This window comes from Anastrepha obliqua, chromosome 4, assembly GCF_027943255.1.
Source record: "Anastrepha obliqua isolate idAnaObli1 chromosome 4, idAnaObli1_1.0, whole genome shotgun sequence".
In the NCBI taxonomy this organism is placed as follows: Eukaryota; Metazoa; Arthropoda; class Insecta; order Diptera; family Tephritidae; genus Anastrepha; species Anastrepha obliqua.
The window spans coordinates 39,180,785-39,195,095 of record NC_072895.1 but is presented as its reverse complement, the minus strand read 5'-3'; the positions used below and the strand labels follow the sequence as shown (position 1 = coordinate 39,195,095).

Below are 14,311 nucleotides of genomic sequence, written 5' to 3'. Positions count from 1 at the left end.
AATTTAGAACTTAAATGAAAAACTTACATATATTTTTTGTTAATTGGTTTTTATACAACTACACATAAATATAAACTCTAATATTCATACGAGTGGGAAAGAGCTTATTATTATATAATTATATACATCAGTAGACAATAAAATGTTTTGTAAATGCTTAAATTATCCACAATTTTAATTAAAAGCATGCATTTGCATATGTGTGATCAAATAATAAAATATACTATAGATAATTATTGAGTTCGATTATTATTTATTTAACTTAAATTGGCGTTTTTTAAACATTAGTATCAGACAAAATGTTATACATACTAACAAGCGTCGGTTGTAATATTAAAAACTATCGGCACTTCTTTACGTTAAAAGCGAAATGTTCGAATATTAACATACGCACGGAAATTGAGGAAGGCCCATACAATAATATGTGAAAGAATTATGAGCCACTTTATGATAAAAAAAGAGATCGGCCTACGTATATTATGCGACTTCTAATTTAAGATTTCTGTTGGCTTTTAACTATGCCATGCGTTCTCTTCATATGTGAGTTTAAACCAACAAATTGATGAAATTTCGCTTCACACAATTTGCAAGCAAATTTTTTAACTTCGGAATGTATTTGTCTGTGCCGTATTAGGGAATGGCAATTTGTAAATCCTTTTCCACAGGTTTCACATATCTTATCTCGTATATTAAGGTGAGCCTTTATGTGATCTTTCAAATCGCGCGCTTTTAAAAAATCCTTTGGACACATTGTACACTTGTAAGCGCGTGTTTTCGTATGTATTGCATCAGAGTGATAACCCAATTGTGTTTTACTGCGAAAAGCCTTACCACATAATTCACATACAAATGGTTTTTGACCAGTGTGTGTACCGATGTGTCGCTGCAAATCCACTTGCACAGCGAACCGTCTTTCACAAAAGTCGCATTTATGTACTTTTCCTACATGACTTCGCTGTTCGTGCATTATTAGAGTAGCTTTGAACTCAAATGTTCGTCCACATTCTGTGCATTTATGTGGCCAATCGCCGATATTGTGCTCCTTGAAGAGGTGACTCTGCCTTGTCGTCTCATTTTGGAAAACTTTATCACACTCTGAACATTTTAATTTTAAATTGGGCGGTCTAGTTGGGAGAAAGCTACATTTTTTCATATAAACTTGTGCTGCATTTGATAAATCTTTTTCTTCTAAATCTTTTTCAAGTCGATTTTTTAGTTTGAAATACCAATGGCGTAAGTAATATATACCTTTGTAAATTTCATCATCAGTAAATTCCACGTTTTGCTTAGATTTGATTATATTTGACATTTCTTTGTAGGTTTGCTTACGGACCGCAGAGTTATTGTAATCTTCATGTTTGGGATCATAAAGCACTGGAAAATGAGCATATGTTTCAATAAAAGCCTCTGTGGTTGGATTAAGTTTGGCGAAACTTAGATTCTAAAAACATAAATTAATTAATTGTGGTGCAATAATTAAAGTTATTAAATTGTATTTACAGTGTTCGTATTGGGCGCCTCTTCTATGATAGTAGCAAAGTCATCTTTCGCAACAGACAAAAATGAACATTTATCAAAATAATCCAACACAACACTTGGTAATTTTTTCGACTTTGATTTTGATTTTTTCTGTTTCGCATGAAAGGTAGCTTGGTATTGTATGTACAATTTGCGCAAGCAACTTCGCAATGTTTGATTAGTTAACGTAATCTGGAAGCGTTTTTTCATTTCCTCAATTATTTCTTTTTGACAATTTTCTCGAGCTGCACTATTATTATAATGCTCATCATTAGGATCCCATAAGCATTGAGCATTTTTGTAAAGTTCAATGAACACCGACGTACTGACGTTACGTCTATAAAATGTTGGATTAAACTGGAAAATAAAACAAAGTAGAAGTGTATATGGAAAAATTGGATTTTTTGTAAATGTATTACTTTTTTGTTACGGATCATATCTTTCTTATCATTCTCATCATCATCAGAGGAATCCGCCTCAGAGCTAAAATCAGCTGCGTCATTGTTCTGACTTTGGTCAACATCGGACGCTGTATCATCCCCAGGCTGCAAACATTAAAGGGACACACTATATATGTATACATACGTATATGTATTTATATGACACTCCATTTTACCTCAGCTTTAAACAATTCTCCATCAGATTCTGCTTCCATTTTCATGGTATCATCGTTTTTAGCTAACTCTGCTGATGGAATTGGTACCATAGGTTCATCTTTTATCAATCCGACAACAATATCCTCTTTGTAATCTAATTCCACAAGCGGATCAATGCAAGGTTCTTCGTAGTTGGTGTTGTGTATACTCTGTATATGACTAACAAATGCTGCCCATTCTTCTATATCCGTTTCACAATATAAACATTTCAATGCAAAGTTAAGCACATCCTTTGAAACCAAAACATTTCCGCAAATGTCCATTTTTATTCCAAAAATCTGAAGTGGGAAACAATTGACAATATCGGCGATTGTGTATTTTATTTCACTTTATTGGGTACCATTCACAATAACTTCTAAGTAAGGCGAACGTGAATAGATGCTTTTTAAAAAGAAGAAGAGTGTAAACAAAATTTTAATCAAAGCATATTGTTTTTGTATGAAAGTAAACTAATACAGTCATTCTAGAAACAAATATATGAACTATATATTTAAGATTAGATATAGGAGGGCATTACATACAATACTACTGAAGAAAATGAGAAGCTTAGGTAATTAGGTAGATCCATGAACTAAACTTTAGAGGACGAGGTAAAAATATTGAAATCAGTGTAGACTTTTCCAAACTTTGTTAATACAATGTATTTTATAGAACCATTCATTTTCTATCTAAATCTAGTTCGGTAAAAAGGTTGCCTAGTTGACTTATCTGCTCCATTAACTCTATGGATTTGTGTCCAATGTAAATTGTTAAAAAAAAAAAATACTAAATAAATCAGATTCAAAATTACGTCAAGTAGTGCTAAGTATATTTCTTTATTAAAATGGAATCAAATTACTGGGTATGTAGTATATGAAATTCATTATGTTGAAACAATTATAACTAGGCTCATGATTTAAATAAGGATTTTAATTATAAATATGCAGGCAAACCTTAGTCATTATTTGAAGTAGACGACGTGTTTTCTGTTTTCTGTTCAACAGGTTTAGATAATTCTGTGCAATCCGCGTCCTTTTCAATATTTGTAGCCAACTTCGTACTTTCAGTTTTCTTTTCAAATTTCTTTTGAGGGTAGTAACCGTGCCTGTGCTTCATATGCGAATTCATACCTACAAATTGATAAAATCTTTTTTCACAAAATTTGCAGGCATACTTTTTAACTTCTGCATGTAATTGCCTGTGTCGCAGTAGTGCGTGGGAGTTTGTAAATCCCTTACCACAGGTTTCACATATCTTATCCCGAATATTAAGATGAGACTTAATGTGATCCTTTAGATCGCGACTTTTCAGGAAATCTTTAGGACACATGGAACACTTGAATGCTCGTAGCTTTAAATGTATTGCATTCGAATGGAAGCCCAACTTTGTTCGAGTGCGAAACGCTTTCCCACATAATTCACATACGAAGGGCTTGTGGCCAGTATGTATCTCCATGTGATGTTTCAAATCTGGTATTACTGCAAATTTCCTTTCACAGAATTCACATTTATGCACTTTCTCCATATGATTACGTCGCTGATGACCTGTTAATGCTGCATTTGAGCTAAATGATTTGTTACAGTCCGTACACTTGTAGGGCAAATCACCAATATTGTGTTCCTTGAAAAGGTGAACCTGTTTCATAGCGTTAGTTTGGAAGCATTTATCGCACTCTGTACATCTAATTTTTTCTCTGCGAGATCTATCTGGAAGAAAACTACATTTTTCCACATAAAATTGCGCTGCGCTCGATAAATCTTTCAACTTCAAATTCTTTGCTAAACGGCTTTTCAGCTTAAAATACCAATGGCGCAGGTAATCTATACCCTTGTAAATCTCTTCATCGGTAAATTCTACCTTGTGTTCGAGTTTTAGAATGTCTGCCATTTCTTTATACCTTTGTTTACGTAAAACCACATACGTGAAGTCCGCATGTTTAGTATCATAAAGCCCTGGAAAGCGTGCATATGTGTCGATAAATGCTATCGTTGTAGTATTCAGTGATGCAAAACTTAAATTCTGGAAATATATATGTATTGTTCCAAGTAAAATGACTTTAAAATACAAAAAGGTATGAAGTTACCGTAGTTGTATTTGGCGTATCTTCAAGAATGTCCAAGAAGTCGTCCTTTGCAGCAGAAAGAAAAGAACACTTTTCAAAATAACCCAAAACTACTGCGGAAAGTTTTTTCGATTTTGAATCTGACTTTTTCTCTACAGCTAACGCCGTTGTCTTATAAAGAGAATATAATTCACGAAGGCTTTCCCACAGTTTTTTATTGGTTAATGTAACTTGGCATCTTTTTCTCATCTGCTTTATTATTTCATTTTTACTATTAGAACGCACTGTGCTATTATTATAGTCATCATCATTAGGATCCCATAAACATGGAGCCTTTTCAAATATTTCAATAAACACCGAGGTATTCTTGTTGCTTCTATAAAAAGATGGCTTAAACTGCAATGACAATGTGTTCAGTTTTTAAGAAATGTACATGTACGAAAACAGACCTTTTTGGGAGGCTTTTTATTTCTTATAGTATGTTCATTTGAAGAATTTGAGTCGGAGCTGTCCTCTTTATCGTCGTATTCTGATACTTTGCCATTATCCGAAACCGGGTCTTCTGTTGGCTGTATGAAAGAAAATAAAAGTACGTGATATTTTGAGTCGAATTTTTGTAAATAAAAATCTACCTCCTCCTTCAAACATTCTTCGTCGGATGGTATTTCCATTTTTAAGCCATTTACATTTTCTTCCCATTGTCCGCTTGTAGTGGGATTTGCTTCTTCTTCCTTTACCCATTCGAAAGCGATGTTCTCTTTGAAATCTAGTTGCGCGATTGGATCAATAAGAGGTTCTTCATAGCCTGTATAATGTAAGCTTTGAATATGACTAACAAAGGCTTCCCATTCTTGTATATCTTTTTCACAGTATAAACATTTTAATGCAAATTTAAGGACATCTTTTGAGACCAAAACATTACCACAAATATCCATTTCCCGAAAATATTATTATTAATCGTAAAAGTTCGACAAATGTGTATTTTAGTGATGGGTAAACCATTCAGAATTTAGTTATCGAATTCTTATCCAATATCTTCACAGGCAAAAACTTATAACTTGATACTAAAACAGCAATAAATATTACTCAGTTTGGGAGTTTGATTTTTCCAATTTTTAATTTGAATGCAATGTTCATCGTACCAATACGAGTATCAGTAAAATGAATGCAAAATTTCTGTTTTTCTATTTATTTTAAATTTCCTCATATATGTGAAGCAAAATCTTAGCTGATCGGCAAAAATTGGTTGCTTGCATAAATGATACAAGATTATGTTCAAGAGAGAGGTATGAAATCACACTAGTACAGTTGTGTGAACGAAATTCGAAAATGTAAATGAAACAAGAATGCAAGAAAAAGAAGAAATCACACATACAATTGAAGAATAAATTGCACACGTGTGACGTCACACTACAGCGATTGTGTCAATTAATAAATTAATATTTTTATTCATATATTACATCCCTAGGTGTGGTTCAATAATTAAGAAATTTTCGAGTCTTCTTTCCTAAAGGTTTTTATTACAGGTCCAAGAAAAAAGACAAATAAAAAGGAACGGAAAAATCATTGGGCCAGCCGGTCTTCAATAATCGATTGGTAGCGGGAAAATTTCACGCGTTTCACGGGTGCCTTGCTTCTCAATCAGTCGGCAGACCTTTATGTTTGATCGCAATTGGGCTGCACATCCAACTATTTAGTCGCCGGTAATAAAGTTGGTGTAGTCTGTGCACCTTTATGTTTATTCATGTGACTCAAGAGAGACCGACTAAATAGTCAGCCAGAAATATCTGCTATGTTCCTACGCCTCGTAATTTGCTTGATAGTTCATAAATTACCCTATGCGAACGGTCCATTCGTAATTCACTTTAGCAGCTCTCCATATTGATCTTTTTCTCTGACTTTTAAAAGAAAAAAAAGTGACTTCAAACTTAGATTTTAAAAAAGATCAAGAAAAATATCAGCTGCTGTAGTAACTTGCTTTTTAAGAATTCGTCTGCGTTGAATGCAGTGAAACAGTGAAATGGGGAGCATTTTTCAGAGAAGAGACCCCCTCATTTCTTACCACAATTTAACACAACATAAAACAAAAACAAAGCAAATCTATACAATTTATTTACATTCAATTTATGCACATTCATAGTTATTTATAACCTAGAACTTTTTTTTTCAATTACAGTTATAGTTCTTACAGACTAGTTACAGGTAAAAAAAGCAAAACTATAATTGCATTTAAGTAAAATTAGAAAAAGATAATTTAAAAGCAAGATTATTACCAAAATAATAATTCTAATTGAGTAATTGCGAGTACTCGTTGCTCATTCGCCTGGGCTGTTTGGATATATACGAATAAAATCGAGAGCTGCAATATTATACATAACTTATTTGATTTCATGACGTAAAGTCTTTTAGGATAGTCTTTTTTCTTTAGATTTTAATTTTTCCTGCAATAAACGACTTTGTATGCGATATAGTTGAAAAATAAACAAACGGTAAATCACGGTTAATAGAGATAAAAAATAAATCATTCAGCATTCCGCCGATAGAGGTTCAACTGTACATATGTATATAAATATATATATATTATATATATATTTGACGTTTACGCTTTTCTGGGTGTTTGACCGAGCTCCTCCTCCTACTTGTGGTCTGCATCTTAATGTTGTTCCACAAATGATCATATATGTGTACAAATATTATTTTTCCATTTAACTAACTTATCAGAAATTACCACAAAATGAAAAATTTTCTCGTTTTGGCATCGCTGGTTTAATGCATTGATGGTAGAGATGTGCTGACTCGATGCGCTTAAGTATTTATCGTCATACGGTACTGATTTGATATGGATCCGAAACTTTCGATACCTTGAAAATTATTGAGTACCAAATTTTTTTTAAGTATATAGTACCGAAGAAGTAGCACATCACTGGTTGCCGCAAAGGCCTCATTCATGCCATAGATATTGGAAACAAATTACATTTTGAGACCCATGTTTGTGCTACGTATAGTAAAGATTTCAAGTTGACAAATATAATTTATTTATAACATGGATGTGAAATTTTACGGCAAATAAGATTTATTTCATTGGGATATCATTATAAATGGAGCAAACAAAATACAGCAAATTGTTTTTGTTATGGATGATAATAACGTTTATCTATGGTGCTGGAATTTTTTTATTTGGGTTCTTTCCAATAAACAACTATACATTAGAACATGCCACAAGGGAGGGTCGACCACAAAATTTGGACGAGTTGAGGTAAGCCTCTTTTTTTTAAAACGTAATTTATATAGTAATTAAATTACATACATATGTTAATTCGTACACAGATTGACTCCGCCGGCACAGCTTTACACTCAGACAATACTTATGCTGGTGGATGCAATGCGTTCTGATTTTCCCACATCAAGGGATATGCCCTTTTCATATAAAAACTCGTGTAGTCGGCTGAAAGTACGAGTTAATATACCCACAGTGACTATGCCTCGCCTTAAAAGCTTAATGACTGGTACTGTCTCCAATTTTATTGATATTATCTTAAACATTGGTCACGTTGAGCAGCTGTCGGACTCTTTATTACATCGTTTACAGCAACGTAATGAGACTGCTGTTTTCGCCGGTGATCGGACATGGATAAGTCTCTTCCCTAAACAGTTTAAACGCTTTACCGCTAACGCTGATTCCTTTTTTGTGAACGACTTTTATGAGGTGGATAGCAGTTTAAAGAGTGAATTCCTAGTTTAAAACGCTGATTATCTTGTAAATAGGGGGACAAGAACGTAACAAAAGTTCTTTCTAAAGAACTACAGGAAACCGACTGGATGTTGTTGGTGCTGCATTATCTAGGACTAGATCACATTGGTCACGTAGAAGGTAGCGAAAGTTCAAAAATTCCATTAAAACTGATTGAAATGGATAAAGTTGTGGAAAAGGTATACAAATCTAGGGTATGTATGCTTGAGCGAGATATTTTCCCTATAAATTTTAATTACCAAATGAAAAAAGCATTTTCACAAACAATTACTTCTGCTGACTGGTGACCATGGCATGAGGGACGGCGGTGGACATGGAGGGAGCACTTACGGTGAAATGTATGTACCGTTTCTTATTTTCAAGGAAAATTGTAACACAAAGAGGTATTTCTATCTATGATATGAAACAACGATTAAAAACAGCCTGAAATATATTTGACAAAAGTTCCAGATCTAATGAGTATAATCAAATAGATATTGCTCCCACATTGGCGATATTATGGTCCATGGAAATACCACCAATGTCTGTTGGGTGTTTGATTCCCGAGCTATTGCACGAATTCTCTTTTGAAGATCAACTTTATGCATATTATTACAATGCTTTACATTTAATGCGAAAAGCTAACATAAAATTCGGAAAGGAATATATCGATTCCAGTTGTGAGTTACTGCAATTATCTTTATATTTGTACATAGTTGCACGATTTTCAATTATTCTAGCTACATCCAAATGGTTTACAACTGCCAAGTCAGCGCACAAACAATTCCTTTTAACAAAGCGAAATGAAAATTTTGAGAATGCTTTTACTTTCGAAGACGCTAAAGTACACTATTTACGATTATCACGTGACATTTCAGAACAACTGTCTGACTCATTGGTGCAATTCGATTATGGGCTTATTGCTATTGGATTATCGCTAATGACACTGGTAATCAAATTACAAAATAATTAACAATAACATACTTTATCAATCGTTTTTAGGTAGTATCACAAACCCTGTTGGTATTTAACAAGGGAAACGTGAACGATTTGCTCACGGGAAAAGGCGAGTTCTTATGCACAATTGTAATTGCAGTATGCATAAATAAATTGTGTCACTACCAACGATACATCACTACCACCGGAACCATAAGTACCTTCGCGCTTTTGTTGGCAATAATGGCGAATGTTCACTTACTATTGAATATGACAAAACAAATTTCGCGGAGTTTTCATGATTGCACTGACCTGCAAATCTCACTTCCTACCCAAATCTGGGTACTTTTGGGTTGCTTAGTATTTCATTCCATATCGCTGTCTTCTTCATCATTTATCGAAAACGAAGATAAAATGTGGCATTATCTAGGTACAAGTGCATTGATTTTGCTCTACTTTCAAAGCTTCTGTAAAGAGCTGTGGGCCAGTAAACTAGAATTGTGCGAAAACAGTTTAGCATTGTATAGCGTTTTTTTGAAAAGGATTTTCAAATCACATTCATCGTTGCTGGTGTGTAGCGGTTTGGCTATTTTGGCACGTTGGAACGTAGTTGGATCTTATATTAATCACGAAAAAGCAAAGCCATGGTTGAGTTGTGTGTTAGCAGCTGGTATGTTCAAAAGGTATTTTTAAATATAATTATTTTCATTGATTTACAATTTTTTCCTCTCAGGTCTGGTCCTGTTTTCATTATGTTTACATCAACGTATATTCGTACAAACGCACAAAGAGTTTGCCATTTACTCCTTGGCTGCAATGCTAATCTATTGCTATCGTGCTTCTAAGGGAACTGTTTTTTCTATATTCGATACAAGTTCTTGGTAAGTAGCACCACAAATAAACTGTATTTTTTCGCCCATTAAATGCTTCTTATTATAATATATATTTAAATAAAATACTTTCTTCGTCAACATTTTTCTGCAATGTGATATATAACAGTTTAAATTAACATTATCAAACTATTTTCTCTTTCAGTGACAACTTTATTCTGAATTATTTCTGGATTGTTGTCGGTATAGCCACCTGCACTAGTTTATCATCTGTTGTATTAAATTCAAAACGACTAAATGGCCACCAATTGCACACTTCCCCAGCAGGTTGTTTCAAAGTTGTAGTAACTTTTTTACTTCTAATTTCGATGTTGCTGCATAAGCCCCATAACGTTGTTCTAGTAGCCTCTTTGATCTACACTCTCTCCTTGTCTTATGATATGTGCAGCAAATTAGAAAAGAAGACACTTCATAATTACAAGTACTTATCGAAGGTTTTATGCACTATACTAGTGTCAAATATGTTTTACTTTTATCAGGTAAATATTTTGGAATGAACATGTCATGCTTAATTTAAAAGACTTTGTTTTTTTAGGGTAATTCAAATAGTTTTGCTACAATCGATCTCAATCCTGGTTACATCGGTCAAACCACATATAATCCAATAATTGTGGGAATCCTTGTAACACTAAACATGTACTCTGCACCGCTAACTGCAATTGTGTATTTAATTACACATATTTTGCAAGAAAACGATATCATCAAAACAAACAAATTGTGTACGACTGAGCATATAAATTTTATTCTTTATTTTTACACATTAAGTATATTTTTACCTGTGCTAATTTATTTTTGGTTACTGTTATTCTTTCGCTATCATCTTTTTATCTACTCAGTATTCGCGCCTAAAGCGTTTTACGAATATTACAGAGTGATCGTACTTTTTCTAACGGTTTTTATGACAACAATTAACTTGTACATATTCAATTTGTAACATAAGTGCTTTATATATTACGACTATTAATATCTGGTTAGTTTTAAATTAAAATAGAAAATTGAATTATATATTATTTGACTGCTTAAATTCCATTTACACGTAACGCATAATGAATATCATCGACGCTTACGTTGAGGAGAATCTTTTGGAAAATATCATTTCGTCCACTTTCGGCGATAAGTAAACGCTCGGCGCACAACTTTGAACAAATACGCAAACAATTTCCCGGAGTTGGCACAGTAATGCCTTCAAACGCTGCCAAATTCTCGACTTGCGAATAAACACCCAAGAAGGATGTTTCTTCGACGCCAGTACGAGTCGCTTCGGCAAGTACAGCCTGTAGAAAAATTTTGCCCATGCGAGAGCAGTTCTTTATGGCTTGTACTTTAGCACTTGCAATCATTTCAGACAGTGCCTGCTGTACATGTGCAATGCTAACATACTTTTGGACTGGCCTAATGTTGTCGCTGTCCGTAGGAAGAATGGCTGCTTCAGCGATTTCTGTAGCTCGTCGACATATGTCTAAGGCACGACGTGCATCACCTGAAACTGCGGCTACTTTGCTGTAATGAAATGAATAAATGAAAAAATTTGTTATATTGAACGAATTATGCACACTAACCGTGCCACAAGTTGTACAGCATCACTTTTAAAGGTATCTGAACCGCTCAAACGCATTGTAACGATTTCCTGCAATTGTTTATGTGTGTAGGGTTGGAAGGTGAGACGCGTTAAACCAAGACGAGAAGTCACTTTGCCTAGAAAAATAATAATACACGTTAATAAATAAATTAAATGATTTAATTTCAACACAAAAAATTACATCTTACCCATTAGTAGCCGCTCAGGCAAATCCATTGTATTAGCTATAGTCACCACCACCAACCGAGCAGCAGTTTTTGTTGGCCAATCGAGTATATTGTAAACAACATCCTGTCGCCGGTTGCAAAGAATATCTAACTCGTCGACTAAAAGCACTGTTGTAACACGGCGTGGTGCTGGCGTCGTGAAACGTTTCTCCAGTAATGAATGCGCATGTTCCCAGGAAACAGTTTTCCCCGTTAATTGTTTGTAGATTTGCACATATGCCTGACGTGGTTCGGTTAAACGCATGCCATTGATTTCGACATATTCAAAGCTCGGTAATTCATCTTCCTGTTGTTTGTGCTGTAACATATTTATGACTCCGGTAACCGTTGCTGTTTTGCCAGTTCCAGGTACCCCAGACACGTACATACATCCTCCACATTGATCTTGTATTTTTCCTTCTAAAAATGCATACACATTGTCAAATTCTTTTTCCCTGCATGGAAGACTCTTTGGAACCACCGAAACATGCAAACGTTCACGTGCTATTTGCAGATCAGATTTTTGTTGCGCTTCAGCTAAAACTGTAAGGCGCCTATTTTCCATTGCTGGTGATAACTCACCACGACGCATCATCTTCAGTTTCTGCGATGGAGTAATCGCTCCTGCTACAGCTGTAGTGGAATTACGTCTGCGGATTATTGCAGCATTTTTGAGTGCCGATCGTTTCATGGTATTATCATCTCCTTTCGGTTTACGTTTTGGTGTGGAAATATAATCTTCATCGTTGAAAACTCGCTTTTCAACAATGTCCGACAGTTGAATACTGCGTTTTGGGGTGCTATCGACTGAAAATAAATCATTTATTGACTATAACGTTATAATTGAAGGCAAATACCTTGCCGCCTTGTGGCAGATTTAAGAATACTCTTGCGTCGAATAGATGGCGTTATTTCGGCATCATCGTTAGTTATCTTCGATTTCTTTGTAGGTGTAGAATAAATCTCCCCTGGCGTATGTTTGACTGTACGCTCAGCTGCATGACTCATAGAGAGGGGATCGGAGAACTTTTCATCCATTTCTGCAAGTTTACTTGTGTGTTGTCTAAAAAATTTAATTTTTATTACTAAAGCTTTATATTTTATTGATAAAATTTGTTAATACTAACATTGCAGATAATCTAAGTTTTATTTTCATATCGCTGGTTGGTTCTTCTGATGTTGTCGGTGTTCTGACTATAGAATAATTTAGACAGTCAGATTCTACACTGGCATCAGCACCATTATCCAAACTTAAATTCAGATTGCGACGTGCGTTTGCAACACGAGTGGTTGGCGTTGTCACTTTTCTATTCCTTTCGGCGAGTGGTGAGGTGAGTGTGAAACACGTATTTGTTTCACTTGGCGTCCCAATTTTTTTTTTCGCTGATAAACGCACAACATTTCTTCCACCTACTATTTTAATAGGCGATACTTTTCCTTCACTTTCGAAAACATTGCAGTCAATGAACTCCAATGCCGTTGCAGCAGCGACGGAAGCTCTTCGTTTTTTTACCACTGTGTCGATATGAACTTTTTGTTTACGGGCTGAAGCACTTCTAGCAACTCGTGTCAATTTCTTTTCCTTCGCAATATCACTTGGCGAGTCGCCTGAGCAATTTTTTTTTCTACCACGACTTTTTACTGTAGAATCTGCCTTGGCGGCAAATTCATCGGTATTCCATTCTAGAGGTACAATTTTGTAGCTCTTTTTATCTTTAATAAATTTATACCGACAGACAAACATTGGACAGTTGTTACTTTTCGCCTTGTATTTGTGTAAAATTGCCCTGGCAGATTCCTCAATTCCGCCAATTAGTACGACACATTTTCGAAATACGGTCTCAAGCGAGATATCTGGATCGTATGGCCGGTGCTCTTCTATCAATTCCGTATCGAAATTAAGGCAAATATCGTCTCGATCAAACTCTTTGTGAGGCACGCATTCTGGACGGGAGTACCACTGGACAATGGCCCGGTAGGGATCACGATTGGTATCTTCACGTAGTTCGTACAGATGCAATATTTTGCCTATATCGCAGCCATCTACAGTATCCGGTTCAGCAGCATCAGCATTGGACACAAGAATACAGTCACCCAAACTAAGTGTTAAATCTCCATAAATACACTTATCATAAAATTTTACTTCTTTGTGAGCCAATCTAGGCACGTAAACTTCCGTCTGTTTGGTACTTCCAATCCACTTCACAACAGGTGGCAAATTTGGTATATTTTCTTTGAGTACCATAATTTAAATTTCGGTAAACGCAAGCTCAGCAAATAAATGAATAATTGGAACAACTCGCTCATCAATCTCTATGCAATTCTTTACGCAGTTTTCTTTTTTTTGGCGCCAATACATATGCTATCAGGGTTGCAATGGTTCCCATTTTCGAATGTACGGTCAAGTCAAAAGATTAAAAACTGTTTGATGTATACACTAGAGTATCAAGGATGATAGATTGACAATGTTTGGCAAATAACTATGGTGAAAAACGGAATTGTGAGGAGAACTTCGGCTGACACGTCACGGGGGGTTCTCCAGCCGAATTTTGACAAACATTTCACATTTATTCATATACTCGTCCAATCAGTCGTTGTTCAGATAGCACGAAGCAATATTAGTGTAGATTATGTTTATTTTGTTTTTTGTATATTATTATACTAACGCAATAATTTCACAACTATTCACACACTCCTTCAATCAGTCGTTGTTTAAACGGCAACTAAGTGTCATTGTGTTGATTTTTTTAGTTTC

General features: G+C 34.9%; 4 protein-coding genes across 6 annotated transcripts; 1 reads left to right on the top strand and 3 right to left on the bottom strand.

Annotated features, from left to right (window-relative positions):
* Positions 1 to 100: 100 nt before the first annotated feature.
* LOC129244927 (zinc finger protein 195-like) lies at positions 101 to 2,544 on the bottom strand. Of its 2 annotated transcripts, XM_054882836.1 has the most exons (5): positions 2,135 to 2,544; positions 1,938 to 2,063; positions 1,501 to 1,875; positions 1,249 to 1,441; positions 1,001 to 1,124 (listed from the first exon to the last, which is right to left on the bottom strand). In XM_054882836.1, the coding sequence occupies exons 1-5, from the start codon at positions 2,435 to 2,437 to the stop codon at positions 1,111 to 1,113; spliced, it is 1,011 nt and encodes a 336-aa protein (XP_054738811.1). In that variant the 5' UTR covers positions 2,438 to 2,544; the 3' UTR covers positions 1,001 to 1,110. The 2 variants fall into 2 exon arrangements, with proteins under 2 accessions (XP_054738810.1, XP_054738811.1); XM_054882835.1 differs by having other exon boundaries at positions 101 to 1,441; positions 2,135 to 2,543.
* Positions 2,545 to 2,960: 416 nt separating this feature from the next.
* On the bottom strand, positions 2,961 to 5,214 carry LOC129244926 (zinc finger protein 560-like). The gene is made up of 4 exons (XM_054882834.1): positions 4,848 to 5,214; positions 4,665 to 4,784; positions 4,237 to 4,611; positions 2,961 to 4,172 (listed from the first exon to the last, which is right to left on the bottom strand). Exons 1-4 carry the CDS (start codon positions 5,148 to 5,150, stop codon positions 3,108 to 3,110), a joined length of 1,863 nt encoding a protein of 620 aa, XP_054738809.1. The 5' UTR covers positions 5,151 to 5,214; the 3' UTR covers positions 2,961 to 3,107.
* Positions 5,215 to 7,117: 1,903 nt separating this feature from the next.
* Positions 7,118 to 10,781, top strand: LOC129243787 (GPI ethanolamine phosphate transferase 2). 2 transcript variants are annotated; one of them, XM_054881090.1, is made up of 10 exons: positions 7,118 to 7,471; positions 7,543 to 7,921; positions 7,981 to 8,160; positions 8,219 to 8,349; positions 8,417 to 8,625; positions 8,686 to 8,894; positions 8,948 to 9,551; positions 9,615 to 9,762; positions 9,917 to 10,250; positions 10,307 to 10,781. In XM_054881090.1, the coding sequence occupies exons 1-10, from the start codon at positions 7,314 to 7,316 to the stop codon at positions 10,703 to 10,705; spliced, it is 2,751 nt and encodes a 916-aa protein (XP_054737065.1). In that variant the 5' UTR covers positions 7,118 to 7,313; the 3' UTR covers positions 10,706 to 10,781. The 2 variants fall into 2 exon arrangements, with proteins under 2 accessions (XP_054737065.1, XP_054737064.1); XM_054881089.1 differs by having other exon boundaries at positions 8,411 to 8,625.
* LOC129243786 (origin recognition complex subunit 1) lies at positions 10,487 to 13,928 on the bottom strand. The gene is made up of 5 exons (XM_054881088.1): positions 12,684 to 13,928; positions 12,414 to 12,619; positions 11,539 to 12,363; positions 11,331 to 11,466; positions 10,487 to 11,271 (listed from the first exon to the last, which is right to left on the bottom strand). The coding sequence occupies exons 1-5, from the start codon at positions 13,799 to 13,801 to the stop codon at positions 10,791 to 10,793; spliced, it is 2,766 nt and encodes a 921-aa protein (XP_054737063.1). The 5' UTR covers positions 13,802 to 13,928; the 3' UTR covers positions 10,487 to 10,790.
* Between the last annotated feature and the right edge of the window lie 383 nt (positions 13,929 to 14,311).